General features: G+C 42.2%; 1 protein-coding gene and 1 non-coding gene across 3 annotated transcripts in view; both read left to right on the plus strand.

Moving 5' to 3' along the window:
• The first annotated feature begins 431 nt into the window (after positions 1 to 431).
• tax1bp1b (Tax1 (human T-cell leukemia virus type I) binding protein 1b) overlaps positions 432 to 19,979 on the plus strand; it is a 154,296-nt gene continuing 134,748 nt past the window's right edge. The window contains exons 1-2 of one of the 2 annotated variants that reach the window (XM_041183743.1): positions 432 to 560; positions 16,887 to 17,078. In XM_041183743.1, coding sequence (XP_041039677.1) covers positions 16,902 to 17,078 — 177 coding nt within the window. In that variant the 5' untranslated portion in view covers positions 432 to 560; positions 16,887 to 16,901. Of the gene's footprint in view, positions 561 to 4,636; positions 4,656 to 16,886; positions 17,079 to 19,979 lie in introns of those variants that run through there. The other variant, XM_041183745.1, reaches the window with a different exon arrangement.
• On the plus strand, positions 14,324 to 14,486 carry LOC121276648. The gene has a single exon (XR_005942718.1). It is a non-coding gene; the product is annotated as a U1 spliceosomal RNA (small nuclear RNA).

Genomic DNA, 19,979 nt, shown 5'->3' on the forward strand with positions numbered 1-19,979 from the left:
CCCTCATTTACCCCTCCCTCATTTCCCCCTCCTCCCTCACTTCCCCCTCCCTCATTTCCCCCTCCTCCTCCCTCATTTCCCCCTCCTCCCTCATTTCCCCCTCCCTCATTTCCCCCATTCCCCCTCCCTCATTTCCTCCCTCCTCCCTCATTTCTGCCCCATCATTCCCCCTCCCTCATTTCCTCCCCCTCCTCCCTCATTTCCTCCCCTCCTCCCTCATTTCCTCCCCTCCTCCCTCATTTCCTCCCCGCTCCTCCCTCATTTCCTCCCCGCTCCTCCCTCATTTCCTCCCCCCCTCATTTCCTCCCCCCTCCTCCCTCATTTCCTCCCCCCTCCTCCCTCATTTCCTCCCCCTCCTCCCTCATTTCCTCCCTCATTCCCCACTTCTCCTCCTCCTGCGCATGTATCCATGCCTCATTTCCATTTCTCCCTCCTCTCACCCCTTTGTCCCCGGAAGTTACTTTACAGGAAGTTGTTGATGTCACAGACGGAGTGATGGCGCCGTTGGGTTGGTGACGAACTTACAAGGAGAGAGAGGTCGGCGCTGACGGCGGGGTTTGGTGAGTTATCATCTCGTGGTGATGGGACGATTGGGTTTATTTCGGCCTCCTTGGCCGTCTTTGGCTTATTGGGGCGGGTTGGTTCCGAGTTTCTGTGTGTGTTAATGGTGCTGGGGCCGCAGTGAAACATTCCGCTACCCCCAGGGGATCAGCCGCTTTATCGGGAATAAACTGCGGCTTCAGTGGCTCTCAAACCAGAATCGAGCAACACCGATCACCTGGGCCTCGGTCAAAAGGCTGCGGCGGATTATCGTCCGCGGCCTGTCAGATCGTGAATGGCTTGTTAATGAGCCACGGAGCTCTCGTCAGATTCACCGCTGCGCTTTGGGTTGTATTTTTTTCATTTTCCACCCCTACCCGCCCCGGTTTCAGGTGATCGACAACTGACCGGTCATTTACTTAAATAAAAACAGAAAATTCTGGAAAAACACAAGTCTGGCAGCATCTGTGGAGAGAGAAGCAGGTTTAATGTTTTGAGACTATATAGCTCTTCAGAGCTAAGGAGAAGTAGATTTTATACTATATAGGAAGGGGGAGCAAAATAGGTCAGGGATAGATGGGAGTTAAGGAGAAATTTGACAAAAATGCCATGATATAGGGTAAAGGAAGTGTTATGGTAGTATTAAAGACAATAGAAGATGCTGACAGTGGCATAAAGGCAAGATAGAATGTGTTAATAGCAGAACAAGGGTCAGTGCTCTGTGAAAGCAAAACAAAAACAAATGATAGATGGCCCTCTGTCTGGAGGTGGGTGGGGAAAAGGATATTTTTTTTAAAAGGGGGTAAAGATGAAGGAGCGAGTTCATGGTCTGAAGTTGCTGGAGTCAGTGTTAAGTCTGGGAGGCTGTAAAGTACCTAATTGGAAGATGAAGTGCTGGTCCTCCAGTTCATGTTGGTCTTCACTGGAACATTGTAGCAGGCCAGCAACAGACATGTGGGCACGAGAGCAAGATGGTGTGTTGAAATAGCAAGCAACAGGAAGGTCTGGGTCATGCTTGCGGACTGAGCGAAGATGTTCTGCAAAGCGGCCACCCAGTCTGCATTTAGCCTCCCCAAAGTAGAGGAGACCACATTGGGAGCAACAAAAACATTAGACCAAATTGAAGGAGGTACAAGTGAAGTGCTGCTTTACCAGAAAGGAGTGTTTGGGGCCTTAGATGGTGAGGAGGGAGGCGGTAAAGGGGCATGTATTGCATTTTCTGCAATTGCAAGGAACGGTACTGTGGGAAGGGGACAAGGAGTTGGGGGTGACGGAGGAGTGGACCATGGTGTAACAGAGGGAACAGTTCCTGTGGAATGCAGATGGGGGTGAGGGGATGAGGGGAAGATGTGTTCAGTGGTGACACCATGCTGTAGTTGGTGGAAATAGGGGAGGATGATCTTTTGAATGTGGAGGCTGCTGGGGTGAAAAGTGAGGACAAGGGGACCCTATCATGGTTCTGAGAGGGAGGGTGAGAGCAGAGGTACAGGAGATGGGTCAGACATGGTTGAGCGCCCTGTCAACCTCAGTGGAGGGGGGAGCCCCTCGGTTAAGGAAAAAGAAAGACATGTCACAAGGGCCGTTTTGGAAGGTGGCATCACTAGAACAGATGCAATGGAGGTGGAGGAACTAAGAGGATGGGATGGAGTCCCTACAGGAAGCAGTATGTGAGGAGCTGCAGTTAAGGTAGCTGTGGGGCTCGGTGGGCTTGTAATGAATATTGGTCGACAGTCTATCACCAGAAATGCAGACAGAGAGAGAGGTCAAGGAAGGGAAGTTTCTGAGATGGACCATGTGAAGGTGAGAGAAGGGTGGAAATTGGAAGTAAAATTGATTAATTTTTCCAGATCCAGATGAGAGAATGAAGCGGCACCAAAACAGTCATTGGTGTACCAAGAAAAGAGTTGTGGGAGGGAGCCTGAGGAGGACTGAAACAAGGAACGTTCCACATATCCCACAAAAGACAGGCATAAATGGGGCCCATGTGGGTACCCATAGCCACACCTTTTATTTAGAAGAAGTGAGACAAGTTAAAGGAGGAATTGTTCAGTGAGAGAACAAGTTCAGCCAGGAGGAAGAGAATGGTGGCGGATGGGGATTGTTCAGGCCTCTGTTCAAGGAAGAAGCGGAGAGCCCTCAGATTGTTCTGGTGTGGAGTGGAGGCGTAGAGTGACTGAAGTTGCTGGAGTCAGTGTTAAGTCTGGGAGGCTGTAAAGTACCTAATTGGAAGATGAAGTGCTGGTCAAGATAAGAAAAATGAGTTCTGTGGAGCAAGAACAGGCTGACATTATGGATCTACCAGGACAGTCCTGTTTGTGGATTTTGGGAAAGAGGTAGAAGCAGATTGTGTGGGGTTAGGAGACTGAGGTGGGAAGATCTCCAAAGGAGACTAGGTCAGTGACAGTCCTGGAAATAGTGGCTTGATGTTCAGTGGTGGGGACAAGGTCCAGGGGAAGTAGGAAGAAGTGTTGAAGAGTTCTTTCTTGTGACCTTGTTATGATTTTCACATAATGTATATTGACAATGATTTTTTTTTGATATTTGTAAATGTCTGCATCTCATCTTCTTGAATATAGATAGAAATATTCTCATTGTGCTTATTTTTACTTCACTGAAAGTTTTAAAAAATTGTGTGGTGGCAAATGTTTTAATTAATTAAATGGTAAGATTCATAGTAAATGATTTCCTGTGTTGTACATTCCATGTTCAAGTTTGAAGTATGTGCTCACCATTGTCATAGATCCCTTAATAGCTGTGAAAAGCACAACATAAAACTAGAATCACTATTAGTAAAAATACCAATAAGGAGCAACGAAGGACGTATGAACATGAATCAAGAATCAGCATTTGTCAGTCTACGAGTTTAAAAGAAGTAAACTTGCTCTAAGTATTCTTTGGAAATTCCTTTTAGCTGTGACTTTTAATTTAACAAGGGCAAGTGGTGTAGGTTGGAACCTATTTCAAACACACCTATGTGAGGCAAGCTGGTAGTCTGTGGATGATAAGTAGTTCAAGTGCACCTGTATTTTGTCATTTCCCCTAAAGAAGCAAGGATGACTTGATAGAGTTATCCAAGAACATGAGGGGTATGGATAGGATAAATGGCGAGAAACTGTTCCTACTCAAGAGAGCATCAAGAACTAGAGGGCACAAATTCAAAATAATTGGCAAAAGAAGTAATTGTGATGTGAGGAAAAATTCTTTCACCCAGAGGGTGGATGGATTCTGCAGCAAACTTCCTGAAAGGTTGGTGGAGGCAGGTTCTATTGAGGTATTCAAAAGGGAATTGGATTGCTACCTAAAAGAAATAGTGTGCCGGGTTACGGGGACAAGGCAGGGAGTGGAACTAAGCGGAATGCTCTTTCAGAGAGCCAGTGCAGACTCGATGGACCAAATGGCCTCCTTCTGCACTGTAAAGATACTGTGACACTTCATTGATCTCACTATCCTGCTCCAGTTACTTATCTGGTAGCCAGTCACAGGTACCAGTAATACTGCATATTATTATGGTAGCAAGTGAAAACCCCTAAGTATCCACAATGCCTGTCTGTTATGCCTGTAGGTGGGTATCTTAAGTGTTAAAACTGTCACATGGAGGCACATAGTAACACCCGGAAAACAATACACCTCTTTTTTGTAATTGAAATGAATCCATAATAAATGTTTAAACAAAATGGCTTCATTTAATTAGATTATTGCAAAAAAAACTTAATGTGATTTAAATATTCTATGTTTCATGCCATTAATGGAATGATACAACACAGATGGAGCCATTTGGACCATTTTGGTTTTGCCAAATCTTTAAATGGGCTTTTCAAATAGTCTCACTTTCTTGTTTTTTCTTCATAGATTTGCAATTTTTAACTTTTCAAGGTAACTTGAGGTACTTATCCAATTTCCTTTGTGAATTTGCTCCCGTCAGCTTTTCAGGTAGGGGATATAGCCTCTTAGTATCTGGCTAGTTAAGCCCCCTTAGAATTTTGCACGTTTCAATAAGATCATCTCTTGTTCTAAACTCCAGAGAATTTAGGCCCATTCTAATCAATTTCTCCTTACTGGACAGCCCTCTTATCCCAGGAATCAATCTAGTGAACATTTGTTGCACCCATGCTAAGGCAAGTATGTCCTTCATTTGATGAGGAAATTGAAACTGTACATCGTTGTAGTCTTTCCAAAGCCCTATATAATTGCAGCAAGACTGTTTACACTTATACTTTAACCCTTGCAATAATAACATAACCTTTGCCTTCCTAATTGCTTGCTGTGCCTCCATGTTAACTTTTTAATTTGTGGACAAGTGCATGCATGACTACAAATACTCTTCATGCTAACATTTACTTATCTCTCACCTTCTTAAAAAAAATCTGCTTTTTGTCTTCCTACCAAATGAATGTGAATGATTTCAGATCAGAAGAACTTGCTACATAATTCTTTCCCTTGTATCACTGATAGTTCTTTTGCATTTACCCTAAATTTGTGCATCACTGGATCAGTTTCTTTTTATTTACTCTAAACCTATTTATGATTTTGAACACCTCCATCATATCTGCCCTTAAGTGCCTTTGCTGTAAGGAAATAAACCCAATTTCTCCACATAACTGAAGCCCCTCATCCCAGCTTCCATTCCAATAGATCCCCTTTGCACCCTCTCTAAAGGGTTTGACATCCTTCCTAAAGTGTGATGCCCAGAATTGACCACGACACTCCAAGTGGTATCCAACCAGTGTATTACAAAGGTTTGATATGACTTTCTTGCTTTTGTACTCGATGCTTCTATTTCTAAAACTAAGGAGCTCATATGCTTTTTTTAACAGCCTTCTTAACTTGTGCCACCTTCCAAGACATGTACATAGACCTCCAGGCCTCTCTGTCCTTCTCCCCATTTAAATTTGTACCATTTAGTTTGTGTTGCTTTTCATTCTTCCTACAAAAATGCATCACTTTGTGCTTTTCTGCATTCATCCTCCTGTGTCTGCTCATTGCGCCAGTTTATGTCCTTCAAGTTTTTACTACCTTCCTCACTTGGCTACATTTGAGTTTTGTGTTATCTGCAAACTTTGAAATTATGCCCCTTGCATGCAAGTCCAGGAAACTAATATGTATCTGAAAGAGTGATCTCAACACTGACCGATAGAGGAACATTGTTGAACACTTAACTCCAGTCTGTAAAACATTCTCCATTATCTGCTTTCTGTCTCTTAGCCAGTTTCATAATCCATGCAGCAACTGCCCCTTGAATCCCATGGGCTTCAATTTTGCCAACAAATCTTTTATGTGGTACTTTATCAAATGCTTTTTGAAAGTCCAAATAAACACCAGCCCTTTTCATTATCCCATCAAAGAAGATCAATCAAGTTAGTGAAACACTGTTGGTTATTGTCTTTAGTGTGCTGGTTTTCATTTGTTGAACCATATTTTTCCAAGTGCCAATTAATTTTATCACAGATTATTCTCCTTCAGTGTGCCCACAAGAATTTTAAGCTGCCTGGCCTGTAGTTGCTGGGTTTATCCCTCACTCTCCTTTTTTTGGAACAGGAGTGTATAATTTGCAATCCTCTCATCCCACCCATAGTAAACATGATAAGAAGATTGCGGCTGGAGCCTTTGCAATTTCCACCTTTCTTCTTTCAGCAACCTAGGATGCCTCCCATCTGGACCTGGTGACTTTTACACTTTGAGCACTGCCAATTTTTTAAGTGCCCCCTTGTTAGCTTCTGTTATCCAATCCAATTTATGAACAATTTAAATACATGAATAGGATGGGAATAGAGGGATATGGACCCAGGAAATGCAAAATGTTTTAGTTTGACAGGCAATATGATCAGCGCAGGCTTGGAGGGCTGAAGGGCCTGTTCCTGTGCTGCACTTTTCTTTGTTCTTTTCACTGCCACCTCCTTTACCGTGACATTGGCAGAATCATCTTTAGTGAAGACAGATGCAACATACTCATTTGTACCCCAGACTTGTCCTCTGTCTCTACAAGAAGTTCATCTTTCTAGTCCCAAATTGTCTCCACCCTTCCTTTGACTACCATTTATTATTTATATGTTCATGCAGTGTTTTCAAGTTTTATGTTAGCCATTAATCTATTCTCATATAGCCTCTTTGCCCGTCTTTCATTTCCTTGATCAGTTTTTTTGTATTCAACAGGAACTTGTTTATATAGCACCTTTAAGGCACTTCACAGGAGCATTATAAAACTAAATGTGACATCAAGCCATGTAAGGAGATACTAAGCTGTATTATACAAGGTGCTGGATTCTCTGCCCCCATCCTCCTAGGCTAAAAGGTTGAGGCCGGGGTAACCTGCCAAGGGGAATACGGTTGCCCTGTAGCCACCACCACCTCCCTCAGAGCTACCAGCCAGTCGGAGTCCAGCAGCTCTCCAGCACTAGATCAGGATTTGGGTATGCTTTTGAGGGCCTTATTGGGTGCCAAATGACAGGCCCTGGGGGTGGGGGCTGAAGGTTATTGCGGGGCCCTTCAATGTTAAGAAGAGACACTCCTGCTCGTCACCATCCCCACAGGGAAACCTGCTGGACAGGGTGCTTGGCTTGGGCCACTTGCTGCCAGTTAAATTCCAGTGGTGGTGGGATAAGACCCTTAAGTGAGCATTAATCGGGTCACCTGACCCCAATATAATTGTGGTGGGGTCAGGTAGGCAGCAGGCAGACTGCTTGCTGGATTTAATGAGCCCCTGCCTTCAGACCCGCTGGCGGTGGAGCATTAACTCTAGCCCACTGGGTCAGCTGATCAAGAGCTTGGTCAGACAGGTAGGTTTTAAGGAGTGTCTTAAAAGATGAACGAGAGGTGAAGAAGTGTAGGGAGGGAATTCTGGAGTTTGGGGCTTAGGCAACTGAAGGCATGGCTACCAATGGTGGTGAGATTAAAATCTGGGAAGTTGCAGAGGTCAGAATTAGCTGAGTGCGGATAAGTTTGTGGGATGAGATGGGGGTTGGGGGCAATGAGACCATGTAGGAATTTGAAAACAAGGATGAGAATTTTTAAATCGAGCTGTTGCTTTTGACAAGGAGCCAGTGTAGGTCAGCAAGCACTTGGGTGATTGATGAATGGAACTTGGTCCATGTTAGGATGTCAGCAGCAGAGTTTTGCATGATCTCAAGTTTACAGAGGGTAAATTGTGGGAGACCAGCTAGGAGTGCATTAGAATGGCCAAGCCCAGAGATGACAAAGGAATGAATGTGGGTTTCAGCAGCATTTGAGCTGAGGCAGGGGTAAAGTCAGGCAATTCTAAAGAGGTGGAAAAAGGCAGTCTTGGTGATGGTGTGAATATGTGGTTGGAACCTCATCTTGGGGTCAGATATGATAGAGGTTGCAAACAATCTGATTTGGTCTCAGACAGTTGCCAGAGAGAGGGATGGAGTTGATAGTTAGGCAAAGGAGTTTGGAGTGAGGGCTGAAAACAATGGCTTTGGTCTTCCCAACATTTAATTGGAAGAAATTTCTACTCATCCTGTTCTGGTTGTTGGATAAGCAGTCTGATAATCTCATAAGGTGGGAGGTGTGGTGGGGAAAGGAGCATGGGGATGGGGTGGCATGTTGGGAGACATGGTGATCACCGGGACAATAGTGGAGAAGCTTTGGTGCCAAAGGCTGCAGGCAAGTTGAGAGGGTCGAGGAGGGATAGTTTACCTTTGTCACAATCACCTAGGATGTCATTTGTGACTTTGATAGCCATTTCGGTACTTTGGCAGGGGTGGAAACCTGATTGGAGGGATTCGAGCATGGAGTTTCAGGAAAGATGGGCACGGATTTGGGAGGTGACATCACCTTCAAGGACTTTGGGGAAGAAAGACAGGTTGGAAGTGGGGTGGCAATTTACAAGGAAGGTGGTGGAGTCAAAGGGTGTTTTTTTTTGAGGCAAGTGGTGTTCAAAGAAGGGAGAGACAGCACCTGTAAAGAGAGAGCCATTAGCAGTATTGACTAACATGAGGGGCCAGGAAGGGAAGCGGGTTCTCTGCTGAACTATGAATCTATCAAGTTATGACTTTACCACATACATAACCCTTATTTTTATGGAAAGTATGAAATGTTAATGAAAACGTCTAAGTTCTATGTAATAAGTATGTTTCACATTGAAGCATCATGAGTTTAATATCAGCTTCATACTTTCTATCCACCAGTGTACAAGTGCTCACCTTTCTCTTGTTTTCCTCCAATAATGGATTGTGACCTGCATAGCAAAGCAGTTCATGTTTATGTTGATTTGCCATGTCAGAGGAACTAATTCTAGATGGAAAAGCACAAGAAACTATGAATGGTTAGAGGAAGATGCAGCATATTTGTAACTTTAATGGAGGTTTGTTCTTTCTGAAGATGATTTTTAATTTTAAATTATTAGGAATTGTAGAATGTTGCAGCACAGAAACAGGTCATTGAATTCACAGAGTCTGCACCGGCATTTCTCTCCATGAGCCACATAATCTTATTGCTCTGTGGTAAGGCAAAAAAATCTTTGTAATGGACTTTTTAAACTTGTCTTTTTGTAATGCTAGAATCAGCCTATTCGGATCTTAAATTACTGTCATCCAAACTGTTTCTTGGGAAGAACAATTCTGTGCATACAACCTGCATTGTTTGTTACATGAACACCTTGATGAAAATGAGAATAAGAGAAAGTTGCTGCAGCCAATAAACCAGAATGATCGTACTCGTTAATCATATTAAACCATTATTAGAGAATACCTACATTGAATATTGATGAATAGTTATCCCGATTGAGGAAAAAATGATGGGTGGAAAAAAATAATTTTGGATACCTGGTAGTTTGATTTATTCAATTAACGACGAATATATACATAATTTGCATTTTAAATGTGGACGCAGAAATTTATAATGGGAAAAGTTGACAGGAAGTTTGTACAAGCATACATTTTTTAATACAAAAACAGAATTACCTGGAAAAACTCAGCAGGTCTGGCAGCATCAACGGAGAAGAACAAAGTTGATATTTCGAGTCCTCATGACCCTTCAACAGAACTGAGTAAAAATAGGAGAGGGATGAAATATAAACTGGTTTAAGGTGGGGGGAGAGAAGTGGCGGGGGGGGTAGTTGTAGGGACAAGCAAGCAGTGATAGGAGCAGATAATCAAAAGATGTCACAGACAAAAGAACAAAGAGGTGTTGAAGATGGTGATATTAACTAAACGAATGTGCTAATTAAGAATGGATGTCAGGACATGCAAGGTACAGCTCTAGTGGGGGTGGGGTGAAATTAGACTAACAGGGCATAAAAAGTATAGATTTAAAAATAATGGAAATAGGTGGGAAAAGCAAAATCTATATAAATTATTGGAAAAAACAAAGGGAGGGGGAAGAAATGGAAAGGGGGTCGGGATGGAGGAGGGAGTTCAAGATCTAAAGTTGTTGAATTCAGTATTCAGTCTGAAAGACTGTAAAGTGCCTAGTCAGAAGATGAGGTGCTGTTCCTCCAGTTTGTGTTGAGCTTCACTGGAACAATGCAGCAAGCCAAGAACAGACATATGGGCCAGAGAGCAGGGTGGAGTGTTAAAATGGCAAGCGACAGGGAGGTTTGGGTCATTCTTGCGGACAGACTGAAGATGTTCTGCAAAGCGGTCGCCCAGTTTGCATTTGGTCTCTCCAATGTAGAGGAGACTGCATTGGGAGCAACAAATGCAGTAGACGAAGTTGGGGGAAATGCAAGTGAAATGCTGCTTCACTTGAAAGGAGTGTTTGGGCCCTTGGACGGTGAGGAGAGAGGAAGTGAAGGGGCAGGTGTTGCATCTTTTGCGTATGCATGGGGAGGTGCCGTAGGGGGTGATGGGGAAGTGGACCATGGTGTCCTGGAGGGAACGATCCCTACGGAATGCCGCCGGGTGGGTGAAGGGAAGATGTGTTTGGTGGTGGCATCATGCTGGAGTTGGTGGAAATGGCGGAGGATGATCCTTTGAATGCGGAGGCTGGTGGGGTGATAAGTGAGGACAAGGGGGACCCTATCATGTTTCTGGGAGGGAGGAGAAGGCGTGAGGGCGGATCCGCGGGAGATGGGCTGGACACGGTTGAGGGCCCTGTCAATGACCGTGGGTGGAAAACCTCAACTTCGTCTACTGCATTCGTTACTCCCAATGCCGTCTCCTCTACACTGGAGAGACCAAACGCAAACTGGGCGACCGCTTTGTAGAACACCTTCTCGGTCTGTCCGCAAGAATGACCCAAACCTCCCTGTCGCTTGCCATGTTAATGCTCCACCCTGCTCTCTTGCCCACGTGTCTGTCCTTGGCTTGCTGCATTGTTCCAGTGGAGCTCAACACAAACTGGAGGACCAGCACCTCATCTTCCGACTAGGCACTTTACAGCCTTCCGGACTGAATATTGAATTCAACAACTTTAGATCTTGAACTCTCTCTTCCATCCCCACCCCCTTTCTGTTTCTTCCCCCTCCCTTTTGTTTTTTCCAATAATTTATATAGATTTTTCTTTTCCCACCTATTTCCATTATTTTTAAATATATATCTTTTATGCCCTGTTAGTCTTATTTCACCCCTAGAGCTGTACCTTGCGTGTCCTGCCATCCATTCTTAATTAGCACATTCTTTTAGATAAAATCACCACCTTCAACACCTCTTTGTTCTTTTGTCTGTGACATCTTTTGATTATCTGCTCCTATCACTGTTTGCTTGTTTGTCCCTACAACCACTACCCCCCACCCCCCCCACTTTAAACCAGCTTATATTTCACCCCTCTCCTATTTTTACTCAATTCTGTTGAAGGGTCATGAGGACTCGAAAAGTCAACTTTGTTCTTCTCTGTTGATGCTGCCAGACCTGCTGAGTTTTTCCAGGTAATATTGTTTCTGTTTTGGATTTCCAGCATCCACAGTTTTTCATTTTTTTTTTTACCTCTACGTTTTTTTATGTAGTTTGTACAGTTATAAGATATTAATCTTCAGTGTAAATACTTTCTGGCTTTTTTAATTATAAATTTCTGCCCATGTAAATATGTTGTAACCACATTTCCCTTATAATGTATATGCTTCTGTATCAATCTCTGTCTGCCTATAACTCTTATGTTGTCATCTCCATGGGGTATAAAGTCCCTGGTTTTATGAAACAGCTTGAATGGATGTTCTAGTATACTGTAATAAAATGCAATTTGTCATATGCTTTGATATATTCTTGGCTCGGGTTAAAACAATACCTCAGGAAATCAGTGTGTGAGCAAGTGAGTGTTTCAAGTATTGGGTCTGTTTTAGAAATTATGTTGGCTATAGCAGTGCTGGCAATTCTCATACACATCGCATGTGTATTGCGTTATTGTGTACTGTCCAATATCTAATTATGTTAGTGTAATCCTCGGTGTAATGGTAGGACCCTCTTCTGACCTGATCTAGATATTGTGTCTTTTGCATTTGTTCTATTTTTGTAGATGGACTAAGAACTATCTTAGTGTGATGGAGGCTGATATGAATTGTTACATTTTTTTAAATAAATAAGTAATACATAGAATAACAGCTTAAGTAAATACCACTTTCTTCAATCAAACACTTCTTTTCACAAAAAATAATAAGACACATGCCCTACCCTGACTAATTTATTGCCTTTCTTTCAAGATCACAAAATCTGATGATTTGCATTTTGGCTTGTTTTCTTTTCCCCCAACTTTCCTCCACTTTTCTTGTTTTCCTATGACTGATAGGGCTCTCCTTTTAATTGCTTCTGCATTCAGGGAATTCTCTCCGAAAAGTATATTCTCTGCAGAGACCAGCTGGGCTTTAATTTATAAAATTACTCCCATCTTAATAGATGATCTGTTAGTCCACATGAGAAAAGGTACCAAATTACTTATGTTGACAAAAATAGAATTGTTGTCTCATTGATATATCAAATCCCCTCTCTGTCTCAGTGATTTATTATTAAATTGGTGTAAATTCACATTCAAACTTAATCACCAAATTTTGTGAAAATAAAATGAAATGTCCTGAAGGGCGACTATTGATATATCTTAAACAAAAACAGAATTACCTGGAAAAACTCAGCAGGTCTGGCAGCATCGGCGGAGAAGAAAAGAGTTGACGTTTCGAGTCCTCATGACCCTTCGACAGAACTTGAGTTCGAGTCCAGGAAAGAGCTGAAATATAAGCTGGTTTAAGGTGTGTGTGTGGGGGGCGGAGAGATAGAGAGACAGAGAGGTGGAGGGGGTTGGTGTGGTTGTCTCTGTCTCTCTATCTCTCCGCCCCCCACACACACACCTTAAACCAGCTTATATTTCAGCTCTTTCCTGGACTCGAACTCAAGTTCTGTCGAAGGGTCATGAGGACTCGAAACGTCAACTCTTTTCTTCTCCGCCGATGCTGCCAGACCTGCTGAGTTTTTCCAGGTAATTCTGTTTTTGTTTTGGATTTCCAGCATCCGCAGTTTTTTTGTTTTTATATTATTATTGATATATCTTGTCCATTTTTGATTGATTACCAGAGAAATTGTTAGGTAATTGCAAGATTAACCTGAATTGTATTTCTAACAGTACGTTGCTCCCCATTGTGTGAACTATTTTAGTGGTAAGTAATATTATTAGTCAAAAATAAATATGCAAGTATCTTGGATGAATTTAACATAATTACATTACATAGCTTATACAGCACAGAAACAGACCACCTGACTCAGCCAGTCCACGCAGGCATGTATGCTGCACTCGAGCCTCCTCCCTTCTTTTCTCATCTAACTCTTATCAGCATAATCCTCTTTTCCCTACTACTTCATGCTTATCTAGCCTCCCCTTAAATGCTTCAACCGCTCCCTGTGGTAATGAGTTCCACATTCTCATGAGCCTCTGGGTAAAGAAGTATCTTCTGAATTCCCTATTTGATTCCTTGGCAACTATCTTAAGCTTTTCCCCACAAGTGAAAGCATTCTCTCTGTTTATTCTATCAAAGCCTTTCATAGTTTTAAAGACCAATATTAGGTCATCACCCCCCCACTCCCAGCCTCTTTTCGAGAGAAAAAGAAGAGACCTGTTCATCCTCTCCTGATGGGTCACCCTTGCATTTCTGATAATATCTTTGTAAATCTTTTTTGGAGCCTCTCCAGTGCCTTTATATCTTTTTTTATAATGTGACCAGAATTATATGCTATACTCCAGGCATTGTCTAACCAAGTTTCTATACAGGTTTAGCATAGCTTTATTTCTAGAGGAATAGAATTGAAAAGTAAACCTTAGTGCTTGGTTTGCTTTTACAATGGCCTTGTTAACCTGTGTTGCTATTTTTATTTGTTTACTTGTTCATTTGTACTCCCAGATTTCTTTGCTTTTCTACCTCTTTTAGATTCTTATTTTCTAAATAATACGCTGCCTCCTTATTTTCCTGCTAAAATTTATCCATGAAGAAATTCATTTGCCAGTTATATGCCAGTTCTGCAAGTTTAATATCTTGGAATTTGTTGCAGTCCTCCTCGGTATTGATTGTCCCCATACCCATTCCCCCAATTTGGTATCATCTGCAAATTTTAGAAATTATGTTTTTGATCCGAAAGTCTGCATCATTTATAAATAATGAACAATGATCCCAGCATTGATCATGGCTGATACTGCCCTCACCAAATACAAAATCAATTGAGGCCAGTTGTAGCACCCTGCCAAGGCTGGGAGATCAGCTAACTCAGTACATACTGGAAACTGAACCTTGGACTCTTATGGTATGTATGGCTAACTGCTGTATAACTTTACCAAGACATTTAGCAAGTCTCCAGATGTTTGAAAATTTAACAAAATCTTGCTTCCTTTGTGAATCTTTGTATATACTAAGTGCATCTTTACCTGGCAGGGGAGAGCCCATGATGATGAAGGTGGTTCTCCCAGGACGAGGCTAGTCCATTGCACGTCGGGTGTGCTGACGCCTGCAATGTCCCCAAATGCGGATACTCGAATACAAAATATGTGGTAGTGAGGGACTGTGTTCACGCTCTCCCCTGATTTACTAATGAAGCGACAGACTTCATATCTTTCGTTTTGTCGTCTTATTTCCTTTCAGCAACATTTTCTGAAAAAAATATAAAAAGACTTTTGCATTTTAAGGTAAAGCCATAATGGAGGATGATTTGGAAGTTTGATATGGTGTGTTATCATTCATATTAGATTGGAGCCATCTTTTGCATGCCCATAGATCCTTGAAGGCAGCAGGACAGGTAAATAAGGTGCTTAAGAGGGAAGCGGGGGTGTAGTGGTCTTGTCACTGGACTGGTAATCCAGAGACCCCGGGCAGTCTGTCCCTGGGGACCGGGGTTCAAATCCCACCACAGCAGATGGTGGAATTTGAGTTCAGGGAAAAAAATCTGAAATTAGATGTCTAATGAAGAGCATAGCAGCATTGCTGATTGTCAGAAAAACCTATCTGGTTCACTGATGCCCTTTAGGGAAGGAAATCTGCCATCCTTACCTGCATGTGACTCCAGACCCACAGCAACGTGGTTGAATCTTGAATGCCTAGCAAGCCAGTCGGTTCAAGGGCAATTGGGGATTGGCCTAGCCAACGACACCCACATCCCATGAACAAATTTTTTTTTGAAAAGAAGGCATACGGGATACTTCCCTTTATTAGTCGAGGCATTGAATACAAGAGCAGGGAGGTTATGATGGAGCTGTATAAAGCGCTAGTTAGGCCACACCTGGAGTACTGTGTGTAGTTCTGGTCACCACACTATAGGAAGGATGTGATTGCGCTAGAGAGGGTGCAGAGGAGTTACACCAGGATGTTGCCTGGGCTTGAGTGTTTCAGCTATGAAGAGAGACTTCATAGGCTGGGCTTGTTTTCCTTAGAGCAGAGAAGGCTGAGGGGGGACCTGATTGAGTTGTACAAAATTATGAGGGGCATTGATAGGGTAGATAGGAAGAAACTTTTCCCCTTAGTGGAGGGGTCAATAACCATGAGGCATAGATTTAAGGTTAGGAGCAGGAGGCTTAGAGTTGACTTAAGGAAACTTTTTTTCACCCGGTGTGGGTGGGTGGGTTGGTGGGGGGGCTGCATCTGGAACTCACTGCCTGTAGTAGGGGTGGTAGAAGTGGGAACCCTCAGAACATTTAAGAAGTATTTAGAGGAACACTTGAAATGCCATAGCATACAAGGCTACAGGCCAGGTGCTGGAAAATGGGATTAGAGTAGATGGGGGCTTGATGACTGGCACAGACACGATGGGCCGAAGGGCCTCTTTCCATGCTGTAAAACTCTGACTATGACTGTTTGCTATGCATTCTATAGTATACGAAAGATAAGTTATTGAACTGACCTATAATACTTACACATTTTGTTCTCTTGACGCTTACCAAAAAAAGGTCTAAAATTTTGTGGTTGGTAAATTACATTTCAGCATCAAATTCTTTGCATCTGTTTGAATAATTGGCCTAGTAATTACCATGCTGTGAAGTTGTTGTTTTGAGTTGCTCCATTCCTTCATGCTGGTGATCTGTCAAACAAAAACACAGAACAGCGCAAAACATAAAAAATTGGAATCACACTATGCCGCTCAAGAAAAGTTCAACCTTCGAAAAGTTATTCATTCTTGGCTCAAAGCTTTTGTTATGGATTACTAGTAAACTGAAATTTGGCTTTTTGTGATGTCTAAAGTGTTGCTTTTTCTCCCTATTGCTTTTTTGCTATCAATTTTCTTCCTTGCCCCCATTACAGACATTGACTCCTTAGTGTGGTAAACTCTATGGGTGCTGGACATTTTGGTGTCTCACTCAAGTAATCATTGTCAGTAAGTGGGCCTTAACAGAGTTAACAAACTGCCGATCAACATAAACAAGCCTGCTCTTGTTATAACTTAAGATCAGTGTTTTTGGATTGGGATCAGGACTTCTTCTCTGCCTTAACCCAGGTTCTCATTAGTGTGGTGCTCATTATTGCTGCCCTGCCTGACAGCAGCTAACTCAGCGGACTAGGAGTTGAACCTGAGACGTTCCTAGTCGCTGCCTAAACCTGTTGAGCCACTATTTAATGAAGAGTCAACATGTGTACTGTCATTTGTGAAGGTCTGTTGCAATTATTGGCATTTGTTTCAGTCACCCTTTTAATCTATTAAATAAAACTTATTGCAGGATCTAAAAATGCTTCCAATGCTCTCTGTCTCCTTCTGCTTTGTCTGTTTACTTTCAAAAGTCTGCTCAGACCTATCACTTTGACCTCTCATTTTGCTACCTACACATTTTCTCAGTTCAGTTTCTGCTCATGGTCTCAATTCCTCTCTTCACTTGTGAAGTGCTTTGGGATATTTTGATGTGTTTGAAATGCTATGTAACTGTCAAAAATATTGCATATTATTTAAATGAGTTACTAAGGGAGGTTAAGCAACTTGACAATCTTTTTAATTTTACAGAAATTGTGCTGAAGAATGGATGTAGTTAATGCTCCACTGCCATCAAGCAGCACGATGCAAACATCTAATTTTGCTCATGTAATCTTTCAAAATGTGGCAAAAAGTTACCTCCCTCATGCTCCTCTTGAGTGCCATTACACACTGACTCCATACATTAAGCCACATCAAAAGGACTGGGTTGGCATCTTTAAGGTAAGTTTCTAACACTGCCTGTTGTACTTTTTGTGATGTTGCATTTATCATATTATAGTGGCGTTACTGACCTACTCTTTCTTTAAGGAGTTGCCAGAACTCATGCTTAATTGATTCAACTATATATTTGTTAAATGTAACTAGTTGATCTCCTGTGATGTTGCACTCAATCAAAGTAAAGCATAAACTTTGAGGTCAGGTTGGTTTATGGGTGATAATTGAACTGAGGAGGAGAGGAAAAGAATGATGTGGAGGGTAGGGGAGCAGATGTAGAAGATGGATGCTGGGGTTGAGTGGGAAGCTCCAAAAGGCAAGATGGAATTCCCTCCCCTTTCCTCTTCCCTCTCCCACTCTCCTCCACTCCTCCCCTCTCTTTTGTACCCCCTTGTCTTTCCACCTCTTCTCCCTTTCTTTCAACAGGTGTATGGAATTTAGTTCAGAAGTTTATTTTGGTCGAAGAGTGGGGAGTGTGATTATGAAATTCTGGCAATTGAAAGAGGAATCTAGTGAAGGAGGAAGAATGAAAATGCTCTTGTCATGGGGTTCTGCTGAACTTCAGTGGTGAAGAATCTTGTCAGCAAGAGGTGGCAGAATTTTACTTGAATGTTGGCGGGGTTGCTGTTCAGCAGAAGAGATCGTCCTAATTGTTGCTCAGTGGGCAGGTTGTATCGGCAGGTGTTTTTTATATTAACCTGGCTCAAGATTCCAATTGGTGATGTGGGGTTGATGGTCTGCAGAGGTCTGGGCCAGGACTTTCCAGTCCTGCCCGCTGCAGGACTCATTGCTAGCGGTAGATAGAAAATTTGACGGACCAGCGAAAGGTCCATTGACTTCGGACAGGAATTTCCGGTCCAGCCATAGTATCTGAAATGGGTAATTGTGGGTGGGTCTGATGTTTTACTTTCATTAAAAGAATCATTGAAACCAGAAGGTTTACACACAACTGCATATGAATCATGCCAAAAAAACTTAAACTTGGTTCTGTTGCTGGTTTGTGCTTTCCATTTTGGGGAAAGTAAGTAGGCGACTAGTGCATCTGATTTTTATATATTTTTTTGAAATGGCCTTAACCATTTTTGTGGAATTTATTGTTGTAGGGATGTATGGGCCACTGTGCACATAGTTCCATCTATTGGCTTGTTGGACTGTAAGGGTATAAATCTTTTGTACAATTAGATAGAAATTCATATGAGAAAAGAGAGAGATAATTTAAACACAATGGATGATGGGATTTAGAATTATCAAAAAATATTCCCTGATTTGATTGTAGGGAGGGAGAGGGCAGCAGCCTGTTGCATAATGAATGGGATAATCCCAGCACAGTCGGTCACATAAAGTGGCCATTACATTACCACCTACAGATCCTTCAGAATATTTCAGCCACTCATTTTCATATATTAAAAAGATGTGTGAAATGCTAATGCAGTTTTTGGCTATTTCTTAAAAATTGGAAATAATAATTCACCTTAACTGGAGAAGAATGAAGGTGATTTGTTTGATGGTAAAATATGGATTCGTGCAAACTGCATTGGAAGAGGTCATCTCATACCACATAGCAAGGATGTGCTTCATCCCTTTTTAGGGAAAAGCCATTTAATCCCTCTATATCCAGATCCAGCATGTTACCAGTATGGTTAATTCAATCAAATTGTTTGAGCCAGTTCTGTTTATGACTAGAGATTTGTGATGTATTAAGCATGTACTAGACCTAACATTTTATTATACAGGTTAGTTCATACCTTCCATTTCATTTTTGTTCCTTTGTGATCTGATTGGACTGGAAGCTGACATGGACCAGTTGGTCTTTGTTGAAGCCAGTGCTGATGGCTTATGTCAAATATCTGCATTTTCTCAGTTCCTCCTCCAGTTACTCTTTGCAAGATAAATGAATAGAAGAGGGGAAAAATAACTGATCAAGCGGTCAAAGGTAATACAGTAGATGTCAGATTCTTATTCTTTTGGCAATAGCTGCTCCACAGAAATTTTACTCAATGATTTTTATTCCTAGTCAGAACCTGCATTGTAGCAAAAAAAATCTAAAATTCCACAGCGAGTTCCTGGTCTTCAACTCTGCTTGATTGCAGCTGCTTGGCAAGGCCCTGACCTAATCAGCTTCACTTTCTCTGTTCTGCCTAATTATTCCTTTATTTTCCCCTCTTGGAATGAGATCTGGCCGTAAGCAACTAAATACCCTGATCCCTTTCTCTGACTAAGTCAAGAAAAGAAAATCTTGGAGTTTTCTCACCCCTTTTCCTATTTTTCTGAAGGTTCTCGCTCATGCTGGAGTATATTTCCACGTACAAGTCACTGTTCCTGGTTTGATTTATGACACTTGCCAGTGATTGTTGGGGGGCAGTTCAACTGGTGGTGATTGGGACGGGGCCAGAATAGCTAAGCCCTGTCACCATCTCCCAGGTCTAGGTCCACTTCTAGGATGAGTCATTCGATAGCAATCAGATAGAGGAATTCTGTCATCGTCTTCCTCCCAATCAAGGTAATTTTAATAGCCTTGCTGTTTAAATGACAGAGATAGCTGAGTATCATGGGCGATTGAGCTGACAACTTTTTCATAGGAATTTCAGCATGGAAATGGGCCATTAAACTCAAACTAAGACCCAACATGGTACGTTGTGCATTTATTCATTAGGGTGTTGGTGGAGCTGATATCTGTATACAGTATACCACATTCCCACAAATGATAATTGGAGCACTAAAAACCAAGCAGTGGTCGCCATATGGTTATCAGTGACCAATAAGCCATTACTGTATGAAACCTACTGATTCCCCACCCACACCTGGGTTTCCTAGATTTGACTCAAGATCCTGTTAATCAGGTTGGTCATATGATTAATTTCAGCAATGAGATTGCTCAAAAACAAAAAATTAAGTGACCATGTATTC

Source organism: Carcharodon carcharias, chromosome 3, assembly GCF_017639515.1.
Source record: "Carcharodon carcharias isolate sCarCar2 chromosome 3, sCarCar2.pri, whole genome shotgun sequence".
Lineage (NCBI taxonomy): Eukaryota > Metazoa > Chordata > Chondrichthyes > Lamniformes > Lamnidae > Carcharodon > Carcharodon carcharias.